The following is a 14,458-nucleotide window of genomic DNA, read 5'->3' as shown; positions in this document are numbered from 1 at the left end:
TTAATAAAATAGAATAAAGCAATTCAGGAGATTTTGGAGGTAAAGAAAGGCATAACTGAAGGCAAAAAGACCCACAAAATATAACAACAACTGCAGTAAAGGCCTGGCAAAGAAACCGCAAAGAAGGAAATCCATTCTTTGGTGTTATCCATGTGCTTCCTGATATCATGCCAGCCAATTTCCTGCAAAGGATCCTTAACAAAGTATTTAAAATGAACACTTATATTACTGTGTTAATTTGTCCATTTATATTTGTGAGCCTCAGATAGGGGACTTTCAGATTGTTGTAATTCTTCAACAGTTAATTCTCTCTTATTTTTAAACCCCTTCAAATTTAAGATGAAAGTGTGAACTTTATGCCTATATTCAGTCTATAACTGTAACGTGAATATGTTTTGAACAGCTAAAATAACAGAAAATGTGTATATGAGAAAAAAATGTATGCAACACAGAATGAAAATGGGACTTCTAAAATTATGTTTCCAAGACAAAGTTCACCTCCTGGGTATTTTTGATATAAACTTCATTTTCCAGAAGGAAGAAGTTGCAGGCAGGTACATGTAAACCTACCTGAAATGTCAAGTGAATTATTTTAAATTAAGAAGTCCATATTTTCTTAATGTTGTCTGTCTGTCTTTACAGCTCTGATGTGTATTGTCAGGCCAGATGGACCGCCTCAGTTGTGTAAAACAGATGAGATTGGAGAGATAATTATCAACTCCCGTGCAGGAGGCACCATGTACTACGGCCTGCCTGGACTCACTAAAAACACCTTTGAGGTGCGAAAACAGAACATGAATCCTCAGACTGCGCGTGCTGCTGCAATCTGCTATAAGCGAAACAGTTAAAACTGACTCTGTTTTTGTGTATTTTGTCGTTCTTTGTGTCATCGCGCCCAGGTGATACCGGTTAATGCTAATGGAGTTCCCATTGGAGAGATTCCATTTGTGCGGTCAGGACTCCTGGGGTTTGTTGGCCCAGTAAGTAGGACTCTTTTATCAGAGTGCTTCAGTGGTAACCTGAAACCATTTGTCTTTCACTAACAGTATAACGACCCTGCTGTGCCTCACCTGCTCCGTACAGGGCAGTCTCATCTTTGTGGTGGGGAAGATCGAAGGTCTGCTGATGGTGAGTGGGCGGAGACACAACGCTGATGACCTGGTGGCCACAGCTCTTGCTGTGGAGCCAGTCAAGACTGTGTATCGTGGCAGGTGAGGAGAAATTCTTCTTCCTGGTTTAAAAAAAAAAAATAAATCTTAGGTGGGTCAAGTGTTATTTATCACTACTGACATCTAGTGGTTTAGAGGAAACACAGCAGGCCCCACACTGACAACTGAAGGTATTATTGAAATAGTGTTTCCATCTTTGGTCTCCTTTTGAACGGTTTATTTTGTGTTTGACTTCCATATGTTCTAGATAATCGTCAGTATGTTTGTGTGTCCGTGTGTGTGTCAGGATCGCTGTATTTTCAGTCACAGTGTTCTATGATGAGAGGGTTGTAATTGTAGCAGAGCAGAGGCCCGATGCCAGCGAGGAGGACAGCTTCCAGTGGATGAGCCGGGTGCTTCAGGTAAATTCAGACACAGCGTTTGAATAACACGCCATTCAGTGTGTCTGCGATATAGAAAGGTCTTAAGAAGGGTTTGGAGATTCTTTAATAAAAATAATTTGTCATGTAGAGTATATTCACAGTGTGCCAGTATTACCCAGCAAAGCTGATCTCAGTGTTTGCTTTCATCTGTAGGCTATTGATAGCATCCACCAAGTGGGGCTCTACTGCCTGGCTCTGGTCCCGGCAAACACCTTACCTAAAACACCCCTGGGTGGCATCCACATTTCTGACACGAAGCAGTTTTTCTTAGATGGCAGTCTGCACCCCTGCAACATCCTGATGTGTCCCCATACCTGTGTCACCAACCTGCCCAAGCCCCGCCAGAAGCAGCCAGGTACATCTGTCTGATGCAAACTAATGTATAAAATTACTAAAAATTTATTTTGAGAACAATGCCCATCAATGTGATGCACGATTTTTGCAGACATTATTAAATGCAGTCCAGTGCAGTAAGTGTATTGATGTAGTTGAAAGAAACTTCTGGCTTTGTTGTGCAGTCATATATATATATATATATATATATACATACATACAGTACTCTCCAAAAGTCTTAAGTCACCCCTCATTGCTTTATATTTTGCTAGGAAAATGGGAAATAGGTGCAGAAATTTATTGAAACATGCAAACATAACTATATAAGGCAAAAACAGAGTTTGTACAATTCTAACCAGCTTGAACTTCTATATTTGGTGTGACCACCTTTATTCTTCAGCACAGCCTGAACTCTCTGAGGCAGGTTTCAAGTAGTCTGCAGGAAGAGTTCTCCGGGCTTCTTGAAGGACATTTAAAGCTCTTCTTTGGATGTTACTGCCTTTTGTTGCATTCTCTATAAAGATGATCCCACACTGCTTCAATAATGTTGAGGTCCGGGCTGTTTTGAGGCCAGTCGTTGACTGATAGTGTTCCATTGTGTTTTTCTATCTAAGTATGCTTTTACTGCATTGGCAGCATGTTTGAGATCACTGTCATGCTTTCCAGATGGTATTCTTTTGGTGACTCAAAATCTAAAATCTACTTGCATAATTTCATCAATTTTGACAAGATCTCCAACATCACTGGCTGAAATACAACCCCAAACCATGACAGAGCCTCCACTGTGTTTTACAGATGGCTGTAGACACTCACTGTTGTACCTCTCTCCTGACCACCGTTGTACATATTGACGACAATTTGAACCAAAAATTTCAAATTTGGATTCATCGCTTCGTAAGATCTGCCGCCACTGATTTTCATTCCATTTTTTGTGTAATTTGACATTGACACTTTAAGAATGGCTACTTGACAGCTGCCCTTCCACTGAGACCGTTTCTGATGAGGCTTCAGTGAACAACTTTGAAAGACCTTCAGAAAGCTGGAGAACTATTGCTCAAGAACACTTTAAAAAAGTGGTCTTAGTTACAAGTCTGGCATCTTGGAAGTAAAACATATAGAAAGAAGACTTTTGCATAGTAGTGCAATGTAGTTGTTTTGTGTGTGTGTGTGTGTGTGTGTTATGTAACACGCACAAATGAATTTCTGAATTTGGAAAATGAATAATCCTTTCCTTTTTTGTCCTGGGTATGGAAAAGTTTGGCAATCTATGTGCTTTAACAGAGCTACATCTAACCGAGTGGGACTTCTCACCTGGTCACATTTTTGTTATTTGGTGTAAAATTAAAGCTGATAAAGTGAAATGTGTGAAAGGTTGTTTTATTGTGAATTGTCCTTGTTATGTCTTCCTCCCTGTCTTTACCTTTTCCTTCTACTTTTTTTCTCTCAATTCTTCTCGTCCTTTTTTTTTCCTTTCGGACTGTTTTGTCTTGTAGTTGGTGTAGGTCCTGCATCTGTCATGGTGGGAAACCTGGTGGCAGGGAAGAGGATTGCCCAGGCTGCAGGGAGAGACCTCGGCCTGATCGAAGACCAGGATCTGGTCCGAAAGGTAGTATAACTTTGAGCATTGAACTCTAAATCTGATAACTTAGGCTGCATTCACACTGCTGGCAGAAGTGGCCATATTATTTGCCTCTCTTCATTCCCTTTGTCACTGGGCCAAAATCTTTTAGCACCTACTGCACTTTAGATGGAAACTGTAATAAAGGAAAATGTGAATGGATGAATCAATGTGAGCACTAAATCAGAATTCGGCTCTGATGCGTGCAGTGTGACCGTAGTCTTTTTAACTGCATTCCTGTTATCAAAAGAGCTGCGGGAAACCTGTGCATGTGATTAACAGCAGTGCTCCAAGTGTGCTAAAATAGTAAATACTGAGGTTTGAAGAGTTTCCGCTAGCACTGTAACAATGGCTCTACCTCAGCCAGAGCTAAGTTTTATAGAAAAATCTGGGCTCTTTTCTCTCTCTTCTCTCGTCACTCTCTGGATGTAGCTCTGTATGTGGCCCACTGTGATGGTAAGAATCATGACCCTCTCTGGCATGTTCCCCCACCCTTGTTTTATTCTGGTCATGCTCTAATCTGTATTGTATTGTGGTTTTTAGTTTGTGTGCTTTTGTTCAATTCTGACATAAGCAAGAATTTGCATGTTTTTGTTTTTTTTTTTTACAAGATAAGCACCTTCCATAAATATCCCTAGTTATTGTTCATTATTTTAAGAGCTAGATTGGCTCAGCGTATGTGGTATAAATTCATGTTCAGATCATTTATGTCAGACTGCTGTCAGACGGTACTCACTGTGTGAGCACCACTTTATTTATTTTTAAATTTAATTCTAATAAATTAGTCTCTTTCAAGACCACAAAACCCTCCCTTGATTTTCCCTCACTGGCTGGGTTCGCAATACACTGCTTAAAAAAAATTAAAGGAACACACTGAAAATAAATCAGATCACAATGAGGGAAAAACATCATTCTGGATATCTATACTGATATGGAGTGGATAAAGTGTTAGGATGCCACATCATTTGATGGAAATGAAAATGATCAACCTACAGAGGGCTGAATTCAAAGACACCCTGAAAATCAAAGTAGAAAAATTATGCGGTAGGTTAGTCCATTTTTTTCAAAATTTAATTGCAGCAACTCAAAAATGGTACTCAGTAGTTTGTATGGCCCCCATGTGCTTGTATGCATGCCTGACAATGTTTGGGCATGCTCCTAATGAGACCATACTTGGTGTCCTGGGGGATCTCCTCTCAGATCTGGATTAAGGCACCACTGAGCTCCTGGACAGTCTGAGGTGCAACCTGGTAGCATCAAATGGACTGAAACATAAAGTCCTACAGGTGTTCTATTGGCTTTAGGTCAGGCGAGCGTGAGGGCCAGTCAGTTGTATCGGTTCAGTTCATCCTCCAGGAACTGCCTGCATACTCTCTGTACATGAGGCCAGGCATTGTCGTACACCAGGAGGAACCCAGGACACACTGCACCAGCGTAGGGTCTGACAATGGGTCAGAGGATTTCATCCCGATAGCTAATGGCAATCAGGGTGCCGTTACCTAGCCTGTAGATTTCTGTGTGTCCCTCTATGGATATGCCTCCCCAGACCATCACGGACCAAACGGGTCATGTTGAACAATGTTACAGGCAGCATAACATTCTCCACGGCTTCTTCAGACCCTTTTGCTTCTGTCAAATGTGCTCAGGGTGAACCTGCTCTCATCTGTGAAAAGCACAGGGCACCAGCGGTGGACCTGCCAATTCTGGTATTCTATGGCAAATGCCAACCAGGCTCCATGGTGCCAGGCAGTGAGCACAGGGCTCACTAGATGACATCAGATCCTCAGGCCACCCTCATGAAGTCTATTTCTGATTGTTTGGCCAGAAACATTCACAACAGTGGCTGCTGGCTCTGGCAGTGCTCATCGTGTTCCTCCTTACACACAGGAGCAGATACCAGTCCTGCTGATGGGTTAAAGACCTTCTCCGGCCATATCCAGCTCTCCTAGAGTAACTGCCTGTCTCCTGGAATTTCCTCCATGCTCTTGAGACTGTGCTGGGAGACACAGCAAACCTTCTGTCAATGGCGAGTATTGATGTGCCACCCTGGAGGAGTTGGGCTACCTGGGCAACCTCTGTAGGGTTCAGATATTTCTTCATGTTCGCAGTAGTGACACTGACTCCAGCCAAATGCAAAACTAGTGAAAAAAAAACAGTCAGAAAAGATTAAGAGGGAAAAATGTCAGTGACCTCCACCTGTAAAACCATTCCTGTTTTGGGGATTGTTTCGTTGTTGCCACTCTAGTGCACCTGTTGTTAATTTCATAACACCAAAGCAGCTGAAACTGATTAACAACCCCCTCTGATACTTAACTGACCAGATCAATATCCCAGACGTTTAACTGACTTGAAGCTGTCCTCTGATTAAAAAGTGTTCCTTTAACTTTTTTTGAGCAGTGTATTTTATACACTTTTTTTAAATAAAACCCCTCAGTTTACAGTGTGTAATTATGTTTCTTATTTAATAACAGCATCAGTATTTGACAGAGGCTCTACAGTGGAGGGCACAGACAGACCCAGACCATGTCCTCTACATTCTTCTTAATGCCAAGGTACCAAACAGATCTGTTCATACACTGAGAAATACAGTATATCATCAATGTAATTCACAAAAATCATGTGTGGGACCATTGCTCTCACCTACCCTTCAGGGTGTAACAGTGGGCACGGCGACCTGCGTCCAGCTTCACAAGCGAGCGGAGAAGATCGCTGCAGCACTCACTGAGAAAGGCAGCATCAACACTGGCGAGAATGTAGTGCTGCTCTATCCTCCTGGTGGGTTCTGTCTTCAGCATCATGTCTCAGTACCTCTCCTATAATTATTAATTGTTCTCAAATGATTTTCCTCCATATTTCGTTTTGTCAGGGATTGATTTGATTGCTGCCTTCTACGGCTGTCTCTATGCTGGATGTGTTCCTGTAAACGTCAGGCCTCCACACCCTCAGAACCTGACAGCCACGCTGCCTACTGTCCGTATGATCATTGATGTAAGTGCATGTGGTTGTTTTTGTTTGTTTGTTTGTTTTTTACATTAATCTCTAAATGCATCTTCTTAGGTTAGAAGATGCATGTCTGTTCTTTCATTTAATCCTAAGCAGGGTCTTGTTTGGGCGGGTATTATAATTAAAAACAAACTTGCAGATATTGAAATAATTTTGCTTATGCTTCACCTAAAATCACTTAATGCACTTAATGCCATTTACTGCGTGTCTTCCCCCATCTCTCTCTCCACTGTAACCTATAGAATAAAGCTGCAAAACAACAAAACGAAACCTGAGTATCAGGGAGATAAATTGTGTGTGACTGTTGCGTTATTCCTGCTCCCATTAAAATGTATTTTGTTTCCAGGTCAGTAAAGCTGCATGCATCCTTACGACACAAAACCTCATGAGGACTCTGCGCTCCAAAGAGGCGGCTGCCTCTGTAAATGTTAAAACTTGGCCAACAATAATCGACACAGGTAATAAACATTCTTAATGAGTTAACCAAGCCTTACCCTGTGTATCATGAAAACAGCAGATGTTATAGCCGGGTTACAAGCCAGGAGCCGAATCAGGCCCTCGCTGGGGTGCCAGCTGGTGTGAAGGAGATGTTCCAGCTATTTTTAATGTTTTATAAACACTGTCAAATCTGGCCAAGGCATTTGCAGCTCATATGTAATTGCAGCTATTAAATCCAGTGAAGCATGTTATTTTTCTGTCATACAGGCCTAGAATTAATACACCGTATCAAGGTATTATGAATAATAAGTCAGTAATGTGAAAATCAGGCATTTCAAAGAAAGATGATTCAGTGACCTCTCACTGTTGATTCATTTTGGTAAATATTCTGGTAAACATAAAGGTTTGTTTATTATAAATATAATGATTTGTTTATTAGAAACCGTTATATTTTGATCATGGGAGGTTACACAAAACCCTTTGGGGCTGCATCAGAAAGAGCATCCGGTGTAAAAATGTGCCAAATCAAACATGTGGAGCTGCTCACTGTGGTGACCCCATATGAATAAGGGAGCAGCTGAAAGTAGCTTTTATAATGGTTTCTTTATTAACTGGCTCCTGGCCTCCTGTCAATAACTGCCCTCAGGCAGAGCAAGTCAGATATCCATGCTCTGGTTTTAAATGGTTTATCAACAGGATTTTTAATAAATCAATTGCAAAACCAATAAATATCCAAACTGAGAAACTAAAGCAATTCTATTGGCACCACTTTGCACACCATGGTACACATTATCAGTGTGATAAAGAGAAGTACAAAACATAGCTGGTAATGATTAATTTTTCTCATGTCATTATTGCCCAATGTAATCTTAAGTTCGTGCGTTGTAAAACCTGCACTGTTCCCGTTTGCAGATGACCTTCCTCGGCGTCGACCTCCACAGATCTATAAGCCGCCCACAGCAGAGATGATAGCTTATCTGGATTTCAGCGTGTCCACCACAGGCATGCTTACTGGGGTCAAGGTGAGACACATGACTTTTTACATGTCACCTTTTCCCCACTGACTGGGTCCACAGACTTGAGTATAAATACTGTGTTCTGTCACAGTGTTATTTTCAACCAAATGTTGGTATCAGTTCTGTATTCATGAGCCTGTTTTTTTTTTTGTTTGTTTGTTTGTTTGAATTCTTATTGGCTCTGTCTTAAACTTGTTAATAATTGTGAACATAGATGTCTCACAGTAAAGCAGTAGTAGAGTCATATTAAAACACTAGCAGGGATAGTCTAGTTTTGTTCTTCCAATCCAACAGAATCACAGGAACACATCCTGGAGTGGCAGATATCTATGGAGGGTTTTACTTTGCTTTAGAAACCTCAGAGAAAATGAATTCTTTATCTTTTCTTTTCATTGTCAGATCTCTCATGCAGCAGTCAGCGCACTTTGTCGTTCTATAAAGCTTCAGTGTGAACTGTACTCTTCTCGCCAAATAGCCATCTGCCTGGATCCTTATTGCGGTCTGGGCTTTGTCTTGTGGTGCCTCGCAAGGTACAGTAAAACATCATCTACAGTATACACGGCTATCCACCGAGGTAACAGTTTCTCTCATCTTCCTCTCTCATCTTCCTCCATCACTTTTTCACCTGCACATTTTGTATCACAGTGTTTACTCAGGTCACCAGTCAATCCTGATTCCTCCGTTCGAGCTGGAGACCAGCTTGTCTCTGTGGCTGAGCACGCTCAGTCAGTACCGTATCAGAGACACCTTCTGCTCCTACTCTGTTATGGAGCTCTGCACTAAGGGACTGGGTACTCAGACAGAGTTACTCAAGGTTAGGGCTCAACATGCACTCAGAGAAAAAAATACAGATTTTTTTTTTTAAACAAAGAGTCAAGGGTTTTATATATGTGTGTGTGTGTGTGTGTGTGAGGCCCGTGGTGTGAACCTGTCGTGTGTGCGGAGCTGCGTGGTGATAGCAGAGGAACGCCCTCGTCTTGCCCTCACACACTCGTTCTCCAAGCTGTTTAAGGATGTCGGGCTGTCGTCCAGAGCTGTCAGCACTGCTTTTGGTTCCAGAGTTAACCTGGCCATCTGCCTGCAGGTACACCGACCAGCAGGACATGGCATCACATAGATGTAATCATAGCTAAAGGGAGGAAGAAGTGGGACCTCTTTAAACCTGTTTTTTTTTTTTGTTGTTGTTGTTGTTTGTGTGTGTGTTTGTTTCAGGGCACCACTGGTCCTGATCCCTGTACAGTGTATGTGGACATGAAGTCCCTCCGCCATGACAGGTGAGAACAACCAAGGTAGCTAGAATAAACTTTTATCAGTTGAGGTTTCTAAGCTCAAAAACGAAAAATCAAAAATTAGTTGATCCTATAATAAAAAGCATAACATTATGACCACCTGCCTAATATTATGTTGGTCCTCCTTTTGCTGATAAAACAGCCCTGACCTGTTCAAAGTATGGACTCCACTAGTTTCTGGCGCCAATATGTTAGCAACAGATCTTCTAAGTCCTATAAGGTGCGAGGTGGGACCTCCATCGATTGGACTTGTTTGTCCGGCTATGCAGCCCCATACACAACAAACTGTGACCCACTGTGAATTCTGACACCTTTCTGTAGGAAGCAGCATGAACTTTTTCGCCAATTTGAGCTACAGTAGCTCATCTGTTGGGTTGGACCACACAGGCCAGCGTTCGCCCCTCACATGCATCAGTGAGCCTTGGTTGCCCATGACCCTGTCTCTGGTTCACCACTGTTCCTTCCACCACTTTTGGTAGATACTGACCACTGCAGACCGGGAACACCTCACAAGAGCTGCAGTCGTCTAAGCCATCACAATTTGGCCCTTGTCTGAACTTCTGAACTTGCTCAAATCCTAACGCTTGACCATTTTTCCTGCTTGTAACACATCAACTTTGCTCCATAATGTATCCCACCCATTAACAGGTGCCGTGATAAAGAGAGAATCAGTGTTATCCACTTAACCAGTCAGTGGTCAAAAACCTGATAAGTATAAAATCTAATCATCCCCTCTGAACACAGAGTAATTTAAAACAAACAAACTGTGTGCCGCCTCTGACGGCAGCAAGGCCGCGGAACATTTATCTCTTTTGTCTCTGTCTTTGGTGATCTGAAACGCTCGTTACATGTTTGACACGTAACAACAATAATTTGGTCCTAAATTCTAAATTCTAGATTTATGTGCAGCACTTTGGTCAACTGTTGTTGTGTTAAATGTGCTATATATATAAATAAACGTGACTTGACTTGACTTATGTAGACAATGGATTTTTTTTTAACAGCATAAGACAAGAATGTTACCATTTTGTAACAAAGTCTAAAACAAATTAAGTATAAGGTCCAGAAAAGCACCCAAATGTTCCCATATGAGGATGCAGGGTTTCAGTAGGTTAACTGACAAAATTATATGCTTTTTACAGTTATTTCTAAAAAAAATTCATATAGCAAAATCTCTTCTATGCTTTCATTAATTAAAACGCGCACACATACAAAAAAAAAAAGCCATTAACACCGAGCACCATAAACTTCTCTGTGCAGCAAAAACCCCTGACATATTCAGTGAGCTTTGATTATTTATAAATGATGTCTGTGTTGTTGGCAGAGTGAGGCTGGTGGAGAGAGGAGCACCACAGAGTCTTCCTCTAATGGAGTCTGGCAAGGTGAAACGCATTCCTGTGGTGTTATTTTGATTTATGAGAAGTCTAATGAAAAGCATGTAGGCGATGTATTTAGTGTCTCTGTTTCTCTGTCATTTTTAGATCCTGCCAGGTGTTCGGGTGATCATAGTAAATCCAGAAACCCGAGGCCCACTTGGTGATTCTCATCTAGGAGAGGTGAGAGAGCCGTGACAACAGCGCACCCATATCATGACCAAACCTGCGGGTAGAGTTGATGTTGGCATATGTTTGTTTCTCTTAGATCTGGGTGAACAGCCCTCACAGTGCGAGTGGCTACTACACCATCTACGGAGAGGAGAGTCTTCAGGCCGATCACTTCAACACCAAGCTCAGCTTCGGAGACCCACACACCTTATGGGCCAGAACTGGATACCTGGGTTTTGTGAAGAGGACAGAGCTGCTGGATGCAAGTGGGGGTAAATGGACCCCAACTGAGCTAAAACATGGATTGTAATGGGACAGTACTGATAAGTTCAATGTAACATAGATTGCAGATTATTAACACTTTAATCCAGATAAAACATAATAATCAGCAAAACCCAAATAAACTGAATTTATGAAACTAAAGTAAGCACAGTCCTACAGTAGCTGATTACACATTTTTCTCTACTTTGAACATTTTTTTTTTCTGGTTCTGCACTCAGATCGGCATGATGCTCTATTTGTGGTGGGATCACTGGATGAGACATTGGAGCTACGAGGCTTGCGCTACCATCCTATTGACATTGAAACATCGGTGTCACGGGCTCACCGAAGTATTGCTGAGAGGTGCAAATGCTCGTCATACACACACACGCGCACACACGTTCCCTGTTGTTGTCAAAAGTAGAAAACATAAAGGTGAAAGCAGAAAATTTGTGTATAAATTTGTCACCCCTTTTAATAAATTTTATTTCAGTTTGCAGTCATGAATGACAGCATCATCCAGATTACATCATCCCAACATAATATCCTATTAGTTTTTCTTCCTCATCTTAACACTGCTGTTAAGTGCCTTGTCTTTGTTCCTCACAGTGCTGTGTTTACGTGGACCAACCTGCTGGTGGTGGTGTCGGAGCTGTGCGGCTCAGAGCAGGATGCGCTGGACCTGGTGCCGCTGATAACCAACGTGGTGCTGGAGGAGCATCACCTCATCGTGGGTGTGGTGGTTATCGTTGACCCTGGCGTCATACCGATCAACTCCAGGGGAGAAAAGCAACGCATGCACCTTCGTGACTCTTTCCTTGCTGACCAGCTGGATCCCATCTATGTTGCTTACAACATGTGAGTGCTCGTGGTGGTGTTCTGGGTTTTTTCAGCCATCACCCACAGTCCTCTGCACCGTCATCCTGACATCTGACTACTGGCTTGGCAGAGGTGTAAAGCAAAAGCATGAACCACATGTACTGACACCTAGCCCTGTGTGACACCAGCATATCTTGGCCACATGCATGTCTGTGATTGGATCTGTGATGCTTGGAGTTGTTCACTGTTTTTTTTTTTGTTTTTTTTTTATATATATAGATAGAATTTTGAAAATGTGGCAGAGGTAACATACACGACATATTGCAAAGAAACTAAAGTCCCTGCTGCTCTTGTTTTTTTGGGTTTTTTTTTTGGAGAAGGGGTGGAACAACACATACAACAGGACCACTTTTTAATGAATCTTTGTGAAAATCCATCCTCTTATTCTGCCGTTACCACAAATCCCTTCCTTTTTTGTGTCCACATGGAGCTACCACACTTCAATCTGCAACTTGAAATATTTTTACATTTCAAACGCACACAAATGCATGTGCTGAGCCCTTATCATTTATCACTAATATAGATGAATAAGAGGGCAAACTGTGAAAATAACAGCGAGTCTGTGTGCATTATTTAGAATGCTTTTTCCCTTAATAATGAAGCCAAATAGATTTTCTTGCCCTAATATATTTCCTGCCTTATAAAACGTTAAAACAGCCATACATTCCTAACTTAATTTTTAAGAATTTACCCTCAATGGCTGTTTATTCCCTTTTGGGTCTAATAGTTGAAATCCTGGTAGATATCCAAAGGGATCAAAGTAAAAGATGAAAGAGGCCATATTCTGTACTGTACTTACGAGGGCCTCCTTTTATTTTAGATACTGTACGTTACTGTATAGATATTTTTAATTGTATAAATGTATAGATGCTCACTCAGCTCTCTCGGTTGATGGTTTGTAGATAAACAACCCAGCAGGGAGATTATAATAGTAGCAGAAAGAAGATTGTAAATACGATTTAACAGTTTTGAAAGTACTTTTGAAGTGGTACCCTAGCTGTGGAACGGAGGATAAAGATAAATAACTTTAAAGCATTATTAGTCAGGATGAATTTAACATTGCACTTTCACAAAAGAAAAGTCTATTTTATTATAACAATGTGGCATTATAAATGGTTCAGGAGCATGTGTGTGAAGAATCTTGGCTGAGGAGTTTTGAGGCTTCGGTGGGAGCGCATCACTGTTAATGCCTGAAAACTTTGCTGTCAGCCACTGGGGGGAGAGTGTGTGTGGAGAAGGCTTAAACCCAATATTATGACTGTTTTCAGGCTACCAGGTTATTTTGTAAGAAAAAAGCAGGCCCCACAAGTGTTCATATACAATCCATTACCATTGTACTTGCAAAACAGCCCTTCTCAGTTTTGTTTTACATAACAGAACAGGTGTGTAAAAGTTTGGCCCTTTTCTCCCCCTCAGCGCTCAGAAGTTCATTCAAACTGTGTTTTGTCTTTGTGCAACTTTGTAAATAGTTACTCTGAATGGCAAAAATATTGCTGTCAGTACCGTCGTCATGGATCTGGATTATTTTCTGTATTCAGTCACTGGATTTAGAAGCAGCTGTGAATCCATCTGCAAACCAGATTTGAAACATCCTTGATTGGCAAATAAACATAATGTAGAAAAATGAGTTAAAAAAAAACACAGCAGCGAGATATATTTGCTAACTGTATTTGGTTTCCTGCAATCTTGTGCTTTCCTTGTGCTCCTCGCCATAAGTCAAAGGTCGTTTGTATTGGATTCTACTGTTTCAGTGATGAACCTTTAATATCAATATGTAAATATTTTTTTTTGTTCTGTTTAGAATTTTGCTGTAGTTTTATTATAACATTCAGTCATGCCAAACATACTTTTAGAAACAACTTTAATCATTTAACATAACCGGGGATGATTTAATCATCTAATGACTGCACTTTGCACTGTTGGTACTTACAGCAGGTTTCTATTGTATGGACTTTATCTCCATTAGATGTTACATTAAGTATGTGAATAATTTTACTGCTTGACACTTGGTTTTGCCCAGTTTTAAGTATATATATATATATATATATATATATATATATATATATATATATATATATATATATATATATATATATATATATATATATATATATATATATATATATATATATATATATATAATATGTGTGTGTATAAAAAAAATTCTAATAGCACTTCATCTTCGCTTTAACACTGCATCCTACATTTGCAGCAGAATGTTTGCATGACTCAGCCAAGCACAAGAAGGAATTGTCTTGAGGCACAAATGATGGAGGGGATTTAAATATGTTTGAAACTGTATATTCAGGGAACAAAACTCCTAGGACAGGGATGGACCAGGTGGTCCCGTGGTGCAGTCTGTGAAGAGTACTCATAAAATGTAGACATTTGTCACAATGAAACGTTGCGAACCTTATAAGCATACAGAGGGGTAACTGACAACCAGTGTCCATCTACCATCACCCTGCTTCACTGGGAAGTCTACA

The 14,458-nt window shown here is 40.9% G+C and overlaps 1 protein-coding gene across 3 annotated transcripts in view; it reads left to right on the top strand.

The window, feature by feature from the left end:
• dip2bb (disco-interacting protein 2 homolog Bb) overlaps window positions 1-14,004 on the top strand; it is a 46,547-nt gene extending 32,543 nt beyond the window's left edge. For 2 of the 3 annotated variants that reach the window (XM_030728823.1, XM_030728822.1), the window contains exons 20-40: window positions 643-779; window positions 900-980; window positions 1,084-1,211; window positions 1,456-1,570; window positions 1,745-1,946; window positions 3,418-3,530; window positions 3,975-3,998; window positions 6,014-6,094; window positions 6,194-6,317; window positions 6,409-6,530; window positions 6,892-7,003; window positions 7,896-8,005; window positions 8,399-8,529; window positions 8,645-8,813; window positions 8,913-9,083; window positions 9,212-9,273; window positions 10,613-10,670; window positions 10,770-10,844; window positions 10,930-11,104; window positions 11,333-11,456; window positions 11,703-14,004. In XM_030728823.1, the coding sequence (XP_030584683.1) occupies window positions 643-779; window positions 900-980; window positions 1,084-1,211; window positions 1,456-1,570; window positions 1,745-1,946; window positions 3,418-3,530; window positions 3,975-3,998; window positions 6,014-6,094; window positions 6,194-6,317; window positions 6,409-6,530; window positions 6,892-7,003; window positions 7,896-8,005; window positions 8,399-8,529; window positions 8,645-8,813; window positions 8,913-9,083; window positions 9,212-9,273; window positions 10,613-10,670; window positions 10,770-10,844; window positions 10,930-11,104; window positions 11,333-11,456; window positions 11,703-11,955 (2,567 nt within the window). In that variant the 3' untranslated portion in view covers window positions 11,956-14,004. The remainder of the gene's footprint in view (window positions 1-642; window positions 780-899; window positions 981-1,083; window positions 1,212-1,455; window positions 1,571-1,744; window positions 1,947-3,417; window positions 3,531-3,974; window positions 3,999-6,013; window positions 6,095-6,193; window positions 6,318-6,408; window positions 6,531-6,891; window positions 7,004-7,895; window positions 8,006-8,398; window positions 8,530-8,644; window positions 8,814-8,912; window positions 9,084-9,211; window positions 9,274-10,612; window positions 10,671-10,769; window positions 10,845-10,929; window positions 11,105-11,332; window positions 11,457-11,702) is intronic. The other variant, XM_030728824.1, reaches the window with a different exon arrangement.
• The last annotated feature ends 454 nt before the right edge of the window (window positions 14,005-14,458 follow it).

This window comes from Archocentrus centrarchus, chromosome 5 (assembly GCF_007364275.1).
Source record: "Archocentrus centrarchus isolate MPI-CPG fArcCen1 chromosome 5, fArcCen1, whole genome shotgun sequence".
NCBI classification, from domain to species: Eukaryota; Metazoa; Chordata; class Actinopteri; order Cichliformes; family Cichlidae; genus Archocentrus; species Archocentrus centrarchus.
This window is presented reverse-complemented; position numbering and strand designations above follow the sequence as displayed.